At 30.7% G+C, this 12,565-nt stretch overlaps 5 protein-coding genes across 5 annotated transcripts in view; 2 read left to right on the forward strand and 3 right to left on the reverse strand.

Annotated features, from left to right (window-relative positions):
- sli (slit guidance ligand) overlaps window positions 1-12,565 on the forward strand; it is a 388,150-nt gene that overhangs the window by 86,420 nt on the left and 289,165 nt on the right. The window lies entirely within an intron of this gene.
- On the reverse strand, window positions 1,671-4,835 carry LOC121122631 (oxysterol-binding protein-related protein 2). Its single transcript, XM_040717664.2, has 2 exons — window positions 4,559-4,835; window positions 1,671-4,335 (listed from the first exon to the last, which is right to left on the reverse strand). Exon 2 carries the CDS (start codon window positions 4,303-4,305, stop codon window positions 2,998-3,000), a length of 1,308 nt encoding a protein of 435 aa, XP_040573598.1. The 5' UTR covers window positions 4,306-4,335; window positions 4,559-4,835; the 3' UTR covers window positions 1,671-2,997.
- On the reverse strand, window positions 6,263-6,769 carry rtv (QVR superfamily protein rtv). The gene has a single exon (XM_071890809.1). It carries the CDS (start codon window positions 6,767-6,769, stop codon window positions 6,263-6,265), a length of 507 nt encoding a protein of 168 aa, XP_071746910.1.
- LOC121122595 (palmitoyltransferase ZDHHC15B-like) lies at window positions 7,868-10,014 on the forward strand. Its single transcript, XM_040717625.2, has one exon. It carries the CDS (start codon window positions 8,577-8,579, stop codon window positions 9,612-9,614), a length of 1,038 nt encoding a protein of 345 aa, XP_040573559.1. The 5' UTR covers window positions 7,868-8,576; the 3' UTR covers window positions 9,615-10,014.
- On the reverse strand, window positions 10,012-11,926 carry Ublcp1 (Ubiquitin-like domain-containing C-terminal domain phosphatase 1). The gene is made up of 3 exons (XM_040717626.2): window positions 11,645-11,926; window positions 10,833-11,368; window positions 10,012-10,496 (listed from the first exon to the last, which is right to left on the reverse strand). Exons 1-3 carry the CDS (start codon window positions 11,799-11,801, stop codon window positions 10,233-10,235), a joined length of 957 nt encoding a protein of 318 aa, XP_040573560.1. The 5' UTR covers window positions 11,802-11,926; the 3' UTR covers window positions 10,012-10,232.

Raw genomic sequence — 12,565 nt, forward strand, 5'->3', positions numbered from 1 at the left:
ATTCTGTAAATTGCGTCTATTCTATATTAGATAGTTCTCTAAAAGAATAATTAAAAAATTCCTCCCAACTTTTGTACTTTTTTTCTTTCTAAATGAATTGTAAAATTATAATATTCTATATTATAAAATTATATATTAATTCGTTATTTATATATAATTACGATACTTTCTCTCCACTATTAGGGACCATATACAGATTATAGACGTGTTTTAAAGCATTAAGTAACGTAGTTTGTTTCAAAAATGGGTTCCAAATTTTTTAACCAAGAAAACAAGAATTTCTGATATATCGTTGTATGAAACATCTGGAAAAAACTACGAAAAATAGCGTACATTTTTTACTTTTGAAGGAAATTATGCTTACGGTGTTATGTGAATGACATTTTCCATGAATTTTTGATGTAGCTACATTTTAATAAAATATGACATTAATACAATACACTTAGTCAAGGAATATTCCTTGACTTAATTCATGTCTACTATTTATAGGACGACTATCTCTAAACGGTTTTTTTACGCCAGGCATGTCCTCTTTGAAATTCTTGTTTTAAACGACAAGGGACTAATTAGTAATTAATTAAGTACCTGTAGTTTTTTAACTCGGTAATCAAAATTAAATATTAAGGATATATTTGTATTTAATTTTTATATACTCAATCAGAGAAATAGTACTGGACTGGAATACAGCTCTGAAAGGAGATCTCAAATATTAAACTCCGGTCATGGGATAAACATTATACATACCTACAGTCAAAGATATTTTTAATAAATAATAAAGAATAATTTATTCCAAATAATTTACAACTTAGATACTTTTGCCTATTTTGTGATTTGCAATCTTTAGTTTCATTTTCATTGCTATTCGATATGATACTAGGATCAATAAAGTAGGCTAAGCTATATTTGAGGAAATTTTAGCATTTGTGGTCATGTATGTATGCCTTTAGCTTAAATTGGAATATTTTCATCCTCAACTGTAATTATGTTAAAAGATGACTCCTATAAATAATCATCAGTAATACTTGAAGTACTCGAGCTCTTGTATGAGAGGAGTATGTATTTAACGGCAATGCCCTTCTCGTCATATATATATTTCAGAACGATATTTAATGTTAACAATTTGTGACACTATTTATCCCATAAATTAGTCATTGTCGTTATGAGAAGTTATCTTATTCATTTGTTTCCAAAAACCATCATTTTTCTATTAGTCACTTGATACAGACAATATTTCGATATCTATCTCACTTTGGTTAACAATGATCTGTTATTCATTTACAAACAAAATCAAGTTGTACAATCAAAAACTTCTATTGAATTAGATAATGTTGAGACAAATTCAAATTTTACTCATAGACTTTTCAAGAAAATATTATTATTTTTTTTTGAATACCTGAAAAGTCGTGTGATTATTTGTTTAAAAAATATATATCCCAAATGAATGATGTACGTACGGCGACAGTATGTTTCATGAGACGACGATGTCAAAATACATAAATACAACTGATTCACATAACATTTAGAAGAACAAACCTAATGCCTTTAAGAAAAGATCAATCACAGACTGAGCAAAAAATTCAAAAATGAAGTGTAAATGTATTTACATTGTTCATTTTAGTAATGTTAAAAAGTATGCAATATGTATAACAAACAAAAAATAATAACAAAAATTACGCAGAGTAGCGCAAGAGAGCCTAAGGTACCAAATCTACATATATTTAAACTTTCATTCTTTATACTGTGAACAGGATTCTTATCTATGCTATAGTGAGGGGTATTCATTATTATTAGATATTTATAGAATTCATAAGGTATAAAAAACATTTTATAAAATCATTTACATAATAAATTTTAAATCATTGAATAAATCATAGTAGGAAAGTTCATTGAATTAACAAAGCATAATCAGTTATAATTATTCATGTGACTCATAAGAGTAAGACATTAATAATTGTGACACAATACAATAAAAGGGGGATGTCTCCTTGAACACTTAAAAGCAATTGTAAAACAATAATTTTATCATAATAACATATATAGTAACAGTTAAGTAGCCTGTCAGAAATGCATGATACAAAACAGCAAATCCCATCATCTACACTGTGGTAGTATTGGGGAGGATAATATTAATAATTATAGAAGTATATTAGTTAATTATCGAAGACAATTAATGAGATCGTATTTGATTAAGTTACGTCATTATAAACTTTAGATTGTTCATTTCACTTTTTTTTTCCTCACAAAATTTAGACGGTTTTAGTGACATGAGTAAATCTCAACAGTGTGAAACACATCATGGGTAAGTTGTATTTTAGTATGACAATTAGGGGTGTGAAGGTTCTCAAAATCCTCGTATAAGTTTATTATTATGAGCAAGGTATTAGTGCTTATAGTAATTATTTCTCCCTATTTTGAAAATTTATACGTATTAGCGAGCAAGGAATACTATAGCTTTTATAGCGACCTCTCTCAGCAGATATTTCGTTTATCAAAGTTACCAACGTATATTTTTCTTATTGATTTACACTCATGAGGATGATTCAAGACAATTTTCACATATCTAATGACAATACTAAATTTCTTTTGAAGTCATTATTAATTAGTGTCAATTTAAATACATAAATTATTTGACAAAGTATAGACGTACATATATACATTTTATATGATTCCAACAAAGATATTTGGAGTAATAAAAATGAACAAACATTTGTATCGACATTTGCATTACTTAAACATTGATATTTAACTAATAAAAAAGACAATGTTATCATTTTAACAATTTCTAATTAAGCAATACAACCTACCAATTTAATGCAGTTATGATAATTGTCCAAATAATCCCCATGATTGTTGGGGGTTGACAAAAGTTTTGAATAATAATAATAATTGATTTAGAAGAATTACGTGCTGAATCATGCGAAATACATATTTCTATCACTACATAGATTGCTTTAGCAATTATTTAATTTACGATATATTATTCAAAACATGATTAGTTTAAAAAATGTCTGGAATTTTGAGTGAATCACTTCTAGGAATAGATCGCTTCGGATCCTCCCAAAAACCACCAACATATTTCCAATCACTCTCCTTTGTAAACTCGTTTTTTGAAGGAATAAACCACTTGGGTGTCCACCAATCGGATTCGTTTTTCCCTTTATAAGGTTTTCTATATTCCCTCTGTTTATTCTCCAACCTCTCTTTCTCTGATGCAGCAAGATCCAATAATCCATTTTCTAAAGCCCTAATGTCAGGTCTATGTCGACAGTCTGTATGAAGATATGACTCATTCGCACGAATTTCATTGAGACGGATAGCAAATTCGGTGAAATTATAAAATATATCTGAATCTTCAGGACGAGGATCTGCTTGCCAAAGTAAAGAAGACCCTGATATCTCACACATATTCAAGGGACAATGTTTTGGAAGTTTTGTAGCTCCAATATCAATTTTTTCAGCCTTAACTTTAAAAAAATCTTCAAAAGATGGGATACTTACTGTACATAGAAATTCTGTCCATTTGCCATATATAAACCGTAATTTATTTTTATTAGGATCCAAGAGAAATCCTTCAACAACATGCAAATTATTTGGTTCAGAGTGCCAGCTTCCAGGTTTGAAAGTTAAAACACAACGGTGTTTTGTTTTTTGATTCACTATTTCCATCGTGCCAGTATGTTCCATCCAAAGGGAGCCCACAATTACGTTATGGACAATACAATTAACGTTAGACCACGTAAACGTTTCGTTAAAGGCTGGAAAATGAACAGAGAGTGTTCCTTTAGGAGAAAACTCCACAGACTTTCCCCAAAACTTGACCTTAGGATTGATTGAACCTTGAAAAACAAAATGACCATCAGGATGTTCAGCATAAAATGCTGAAACGGGCGGATGATGACCAACTTGCTCACAAAGAATTCTGACCTCAGAATTCCGTAATTCATAAGTTTCCCCTAAAAGTGGATTAAATGGCTTTCCAAGTCTTTCATTATTGGATGCTAATGAACTGACAGCAAATGTCGTGACAAGTTGAAGGCGATTAATAATGTCCGATTCCTCGGTTGAGTGAGCTACTTTGAGTAAAAACGCATAGTTTACATATTCTGATATACGTTCTAAAAAACTCAGAGGCTCGTTCCAGGCCACTGGCATCGTTATTTTCGTCAATTCTCTCCCTATGCATTGCTTTAAAAAATACCAGAAATTTGCATTGTTTTTTTCTGGCTGTGGAACTGGTAACTTTTTTCGATGTGGTGGGGAGTTTTCTCTCTTAGAAGGAGATAACTCTTCCGATGACTTCTCCATTTCTTTCCTTTTATCTAAAAAAATTCCATTCTAAATCATGGGATAAATAAAAAAAGAGCAATGAATTAACAACTTTGATTGGGCAATTATTACATAAGACATAATATAAAGGAGGACACTCCTCATTTCATATCATGAACCTCCTTGAATCAAAGTAAAAAGATAGCAAAATATTCCCAGGAGTATCAGTGAGATAATGAACAAATTAATTAAAAGGACCTCAAATCAAGAAAAAAACATCCAAACACATTACCTCAAATTGCAAACAAAACACAATTGATTCTAGAAGAAGAGCTCTTCCGTTTTAAAAATCCCTTGGCGTTAGAAGGTAAAAAAATCCCGATATTTTATGAACTTATCAACTAGTTATTTAATATAAACTAATATTTTTATTTGTTAGATATGAAATATTTGATATCTCAAGGAATTCCTCTTTAATTCAGCAGCAGCTTATTTCTTCTTTTTCTATTTTTTAGATATTCCAATGATCGTTGCTCACACCAAGATACTTCAAGAGGAATATTAGTTATGAAACGAATTAGGCAACAGTTCGAACTATATACTTATTACTTATTTTATAAATATATATAAATTCATTCAATCTTTAACCGTAGAGATATCAACACATGCGATTGTTTATTAATAAATAATAATTCAAAGGATATTAAACATATTCTCAGTCAATTAACTATTAATTCATTGTATATTGATTTATTTATATCCCACTCTCATCTTTTTATTCATATTATAATTTATATTATCGATGATGCTTCAATGTTCAATCCAAGGTAATCTTAGTACCTGAGTTTATTTGTATTCAATCTTAGGTTGTTACTAAGATTGTATTTATATATATAATCCATTGTTATATATATAAAGAACGTAAATATCCCTAAATTTAAAAAAAAAACTGATGATCTAAACAACATATTATAATTTATCACTGGCCGGATGACAGGAAAAACTTTATATCATTATTGTATGTATTTTATTATCTCCAATTAAACTAATCACCCTTAGTTATGTTCAAAAGAAAACTAATTATAATTTTTCAATAAAATACATAATTAATTGCGATATTATTTAAATTACTTATATATACAAAAGACCTTCGTGATAGCATTTTTTTAATGTCGTTAAGATATTGGGACTGGAATTTATAATAAATCAATCAAAAACTGAAGGGGGAAATCTAGTCATTAAACGACAAAATAAAAGTTTCAATATAAATTAAGGTAATTTTTACAAGGTTCTTACTTTAATTATATAAAATAATATGAATGATATAAATGTTTTCATTGTATTTGATCTTATCATGTTATAACAGATAAATATTAATCATATAATTTTAAGCTTAATATCATAGTTTCTGAATAAACTGTTAATCTTACTCCACATTCAAGATGTAAAGTGGAGATGCATGAAGAATATATAAATTTTATTAACATATTTCATACAATATATTATTACAAACAAACACTCTAATGATAAAAAATATATTATTATAAACAAACACTCTAATGATAAAAAATAAATCGATTTTTGATCTATGTATAATATATTAATTATTGTCTTTGCTTTTCGAAATTCGAATAATATCAAATAGATGTTACATTCATTAATAAAAACTAAAATTAATTTAGTAAGTATCTACTAATATATTTTTTTCATATTTTAAGAAGACATTTTGGCAAGTAATGACTGACATTTATGAAGAATAGTTTATGACATAGATATAAAGGCCAAGTATGTAAGACAATTTAAATCTTAAATTAAGAAACGACATGGAAAACAACCGTTAAAATTAAAATAAGAGTAACAAATTAAGAGGTGTAATCTTAATCTTAAGATTATATTAATCTTAAGACATATGATATTCAGAAAAGACAATTTAGAGTACATTTACATACATGATATATTTCTATTTTGGTCATGAAAGCACATACAATGACGGTACTTAGAATAAACGGTTCAGGATGAATACAACGCAAAGGAGTGATGATGATAGAATGGTGATAAGATATGATGGCTTATTGGAATTATGAGCTCCGTTACAAAGATCACCTTGGCAGAAACACATGAATACTTTTTTATTATTTTTAGCTTTCACAGTAACATAGGCACATCTCTCCTTTCCATCACTTGGAGGACGGCGAAGACAGTCTCGCTGAGTGGCCCGACCGTATTCTGCATCTTTAAATGTCTTATCCACTCCTTCAATGGTTTTGGAGCACCAGCCCGACGCACACGGAGGAGTTTCTACTCCAGTAGTGCGAACCTCGGCAGCTGGTTTGGATGAAGTATTTGTTGCAGCAAGATAGAAGGGGTCACGACAATCTCCTTGATCCCCTCTTGAACGACAAGAAAAACATCGACGAAGATGTCCATTAGATGACTGTATTAAAATTAGTAGGAGAAAAAGTGAACTTGTCACCTTTATAGTTTGAAGGCTCTTCAAAACCATTTCTAATTCACTTTTTTAATTAACTTTCTTTTGGTTAATACTTAATAGTACAGACAGTATACTATGTTTGTCTTCAACAATGATATTTCCACTCTAATTTGGGCTATCACATAGATTTTGTCTTAGAACGCAAATGTACATGAATTTTTCGATATTTTATCTCATGTTATAAGATGTATCCACTTTTTCGTAGCACGCTATTCAATCAACTGGTATGGTCCATGGATGGATGTGGTGGTAGGACGATATTTTTGAGGGCGTTTGCCATTTGCCATTCACACAGGTAGATTTTGAACATTAAAAGGGAGAGTATTTTTTCCCTATTAAACAAATTTAAACCTTGAAACATTACTGTATTCCAAGTTAAGAATTCTCCTTTTTTTTAGCGTCCTTCAGGTCCTTTCCTGCTCTTATATATGTAGGTATTTTTTTACTATTTACATGTCTAGTTTATATAGATATGAGCATCGTTTTGAAAGTTAATCAAAATTTCTAGTCGAGCTCCTAAGGATTAAAGTTCATCACAGGTACTCTAACGATACCTAAGCACAACTATACGCTTTTATATAAATAACCAAAATCTATTACATATTATGTTTCATCCTTTAAGAGGAGCAAGAAGCTCATTCATCAGAAATATTGAATTGATTCAATTGACCTAATTTGAATCAAGGTCATTTAGCTTCACTTCCTATACAAACTATATATTATAATACAAAAATAAGCACATTCTTCTGAATTGATTCTGTTCTTTCATAAACATTAACTCAATTTTCATATTGTAGAAATCTTCATATATTTTAAGAATAGTTTGTTAAAAGTCTTAAGTACGTATGAAATGAGTAAATACAATACACCTACAATTAAGTTTTCCTATTCCGCAGTTTCAATTAATTAACTTTTTGAATGATCATTGACCTCGATTATGATTTTTATCACGTGATTCAATGACATCATAATGTACTATTGAGAAATGGCAAGTTAATTCGTTTAGCATCTATGCTAAGTTCAAACTTGATATTAGGACCAACAGAGCTCACTTGGTGGGGAAGAGAGATTAGTGATAGATAGAGTTTGGCCAGATAGCCAGAATTAAAGAGGGATGCAATTAACTACATATATATTTAATAATTTTAATTTAATAAAGAGAACTAGAAAGAAGTAGCTAGAAAGAATATTGGCGTACAATGTAATTGTATTAAGAAAAATGTTAGACAACAAGAAAATCGTAGCACAATCATAGTAGATTTATAAGGTAACTCTCTGTCTTTGTAATGACGTCATTGGCCGCATTTGTTTGGGGTAAATGTAACCTTTAAAAAGTAAAAAATGTGGTAATTTAAATTTGCTGTTTTCATTCATTCCTAAATTTATAAGTCTATATTAAGTTTTTTTATGTATTCTCGATCGTTATATTCATGTGTTGGTTTCCCAATGACATTATCCGCTATGATGGAAAATTTTCAGTGAGAACTGATGAAAACCGTAGTTGACTTAAACTTCTTATAAATAATAACATTGATTGCCATTTGCCGATGATGTCATTGACGTTCACTCGCACGCTCACGATGGGTAGAAGTTGCAGTGTGGGTATATAGATGTCGTTGATGAGAGAGAGAGAGAGAGACTGTGACGTCATGAGAAACATGCTACAGTTCTGAGTTCGAAATGTCAAGATCCTTTTTTTTGTCAAATGGATGTTCATTGTTAATTTGAGTTTAAGACTGTGAGGGGAAAGAGGAAGAACTGATCAGGAACTGTGACTGAAAGGTGTGAAACTCTCAATGAAATATAATCAATCGTCGTAATGGGATGCCAGGAGTATTGTTCTCGGCCCTGTTTGCTCGTGGCAGCTGGCATACGATGGACTCCAGTGGCCTTTATATCTGGGATCCTGATTTGGAGTTATTATGCTTATGTTTTTGAATTGAACTTTGTGATCGTGTCGAATCCTTGGGAGAAAAGCGTGTATCTGATGTTTTATCATATCCTCCTCCTACTGCTAGTTTGGAGCTATTTGAAGACAATTTTGAGTGATGCAGGAAAGGTTCCCTCCTCTTGGAGACTCACGACTCCAATGAATGAGCGCCTAAAGGCAGCCAAAACGGAGGAAGACTGGAAGTCTTTGCTTGAGCTATTCCGCGTAGAAATGGAGCTTCCGCCTGTTCTCCAAAGGAGTGTTCAAGGTGCCATACGCTACTGTGAAAAATGTGGAATAATTAAACCGGATCGCAGTCATCACTGCAGTGTTTGTGGCTCTTGCATTCGCAAAATGGATCACCACTGTCCCTGGGTTAATAACTGTGTCGCATTCAATAACTACAAATTTTTTCTACTATTTCTGGGATATGCTCTTATTTTCTGTATTTATATTGCTGCAACGTCGTTCCAGTACTTTCTATTGTTTTGGTCACAGCGTCTTAACTCCACTGGGTCTGCCAAGTTTCATGTATTTTTCCTCCTTTTAGTCTCTGTTCTTTTTTTTCTTTCCGTCTCTTCTCTCTTTTGGTATCATATTTATCTTGTGCTTCATAATCGCACTACCCTCGAGCAATTCAGAGCTCCTTACTTCAGAAATGGAACTCAAGATGAAAGAGGATGGAGTCTAGGGTCAAAAAATAATTTGCGAGAAGTCTTTGGATCTCGACCCATTCTCTGGTTTCTTCCAATACATACCTCCATGGGAGACGGCCTTGTCTATCCCTCACGCATAAGTAGTGGAGTTTGCAATTCGGATTGTGAATCCCAAGGTAATGATAAGTGCGTCGCGACTGAGGTTCTATATGAAAGGGATTCGAAAACCTCTGTGAGGGTTGTTTCTGATCCATTTTCTTCCTCTCATTAGATGATTGTTTTTATATACACCCTTCGTCTTTAAGGATCTCCATAGCTTCACAACTGCGTATCTAATTTTGGAACTAGTAATCCTGTTTTGTCGCCATTCGTTTAAATCGTTACATTGTTAGGACAACGATTAATATTAGGCCTTTGTTTATATATATATATATTTATATAAAACTACATAATATATCATTATTTTCTAGTGTTTTAATACAAAAACAATATAACTTATCAAAATTGCATTTAGTCCCCATAAATTAATTATTATTGTTAATCCCTTATAAATAACTGATAACTATTCATATTATTATAATCGACAATACCAAATATTGGTTTACCATAAAAAAGAATAAAATATTTCGAGATGTGCTTCATTTGAATCTACAATTCTCTATTAAAAATTAGTTGGATATTCGTTTTATTTAAACTCGAAGATACATTATGTCAGTTTCATCTTAGTCTTAACACGAACAATTTGCATGGATGACAATTAATTAGTCATAGTTATTATATTTATTTATAAATACACATCAAAAAGATGTATCTCTTAAAAAAATAGATTTATCCATTCATTGAAATCATTAAAAAAAGGAAAGGAAAATAAAATATTGAAATCATTGCTTTATGTATAACGTCGAAGATAAGACTCCCATTTTCGATGTTTGAGAGTTGTGAAATCAGGTAGGTGAGAAATGACTTTCAAATATTCAGAGAGCTTCAACAATTCCTCATCAGAATTTCGATTTACATGTGCATCACGAAATGGGCGAATTTTGAGACCATTTTGTGGATTCATAAGAAAATTTCTTCTTAGATCATCCAACATGATCGTGTTTTCTTTTTTATATTGAGGAAACTTACCCCATATTACTCCTAGGGGTTTCACCTGTGAAACAAATAAATGAAAAATATAATCGGATTGAAGTAGTAATTTAAGAAGCACACAAGTGTTAAAAAATACAGACATGTTATGCAGAGTAATGACATAACAAGTGATACAAAAATAAATATAGGCATAAAATGACACACAGCTAGTCAAAATAATTCCAGTATTATGTTATTCAATATTTTCCACTCTACTAATTTTAATATCTTCCCTCAATTTAATGAATAAGAGCTGTTCAAAAAACCATCATAAAGGATACAATATCTAAAAATGATGAAGAACAACTACAAGCTTCTCAAAAGCAGCGAAAATCATGTTATGTAAGGATCAACTTACTTCAACGACTCCATATTTTTGAGTATGGACTGAGATCATATGCCGGCAATCCATAAAAAAAGCAAGCTTATAGTCGGTATGAGAGTCGCATCCCAGTAACCTCATCTTTTCTTTAATCCATTTGAGGGACGTAGCAGACCATATTGCAATATCATAATCCTTAAAAGCAGACGTAAGAAATTCATGAAGATAGGGCCGCATGAGCTCACCAGCATTTTCAGCGGGCGAACGATGATCAAAAAGAGTATAGTCTATATCCAAGACTAAAAGTTTTTTCCCTGGTCTAAGTTCATTTCTTAAATGAATTTCACAATTGTCTATTCTATGCTGAATTTTTGTCAAATACTCTGAGCGATTTTCAATAGATGTTTCTTCACCATCGTCATGATCATCTAAATCATTTTTGACGTAGGGTAAGTCATCAGGAACGATTTCAGTAGCGGCTATATCCTTTTCTAATGAGCCCATCATCATAATCTTGGCTCCATTCTTAGTAGGAAGAGTTGATAAGAGGATGTCATCTCCAGGAGCTTTCCCTATAATAAATGGGATTTAAAACTATGTTACCTATGAGCTCAGCATTCAAATACTCTTAAACATTCAATGTGCATGCCATACTTAATTAATACATTCAAACAAATAGTTGACAATAACATTACTATGTAATTCAAATTGCATTACTTAATTATGTAATACAAAAATGAAAAATCCTGAACTTAATGGAACTTTGAATTATAAAATTAAAAATGTTCCCAAAATTGAATTTATTATATGTAAGTCTGTAACAATAAATAATCAATCATTATGAGCACCATTCAGTTTCATATTAAGAAGTTTTTGTCGCTCAGGCCGAACTTCAGTTCTTTCTTGAATGAGTTTCTTGAGTTGAAGGACGGATGTGTTTTCATTCAAATCCTCGATTCGATACTCCTTTCCACCCCATTTTATAATTAAATACTCGATATTCATGATTATTATTCCACCACTAACCCGGCCTAAGTTATATATTTGAGCTAAAATACGAAGGAATACCAGTTACCACCTTCTCCACTGACTTGAGTAGAGAGTATGTTATATTATACAAAATAATAATAAAGTCAGGGAATAAGCTGCTAAAGAAAATAAGAAAGAAACATAACAATGATGATGACATCATAAGACTCTCATTTCAAATAATAACATTATGTACGTACTTTAATATTTTACTTAAAAGGTATAAAAGTTATCCCAAAATTCCCAATAAATGTCTTGGAAACATATAGAATGTTTTTATTCCGACGTCATAAATTCTATCATAATTGATGGAGACGCCATCTTGGGGACTCAAAGTTGATATTTGTACTATATAAAATGAACAAGTTTTCAAAAAATCTTGAATTAACTCCATCAAATAGCTTTAAGAATAAAAAAATACTTAATACTTTTATTAAAAACTTCTTAATAACAATGATATTTGAATATATTCAAAGTAATATGTACTGAAAATCCCTACGAAATGTATAATGTAGGTCAATTATTATTATTTTTGATCGATTAGGTACGAGAGAAGTGGGATACTAAGAGAAAAATATCATATTCTATATTGTTATAGTTCATTTTTATTTACAATATGGAAATAAGATTGGATAAACGATGTAATAACGAGTAAGGTTTAAGCCCTTTTATTTGTTAGTATCATTTTGAAATCCTTAAAATGCATGATAAAAAGAGTCTCTTTCATATAAAACTTGGTT

The sequence above is a fragment of the Lepeophtheirus salmonis genome, chromosome 8 (genome assembly GCF_016086655.4).
Source record: "Lepeophtheirus salmonis chromosome 8, UVic_Lsal_1.4, whole genome shotgun sequence".
Classification (NCBI taxonomy): domain Eukaryota; kingdom Metazoa; phylum Arthropoda; class Copepoda; order Siphonostomatoida; family Caligidae; genus Lepeophtheirus; species Lepeophtheirus salmonis.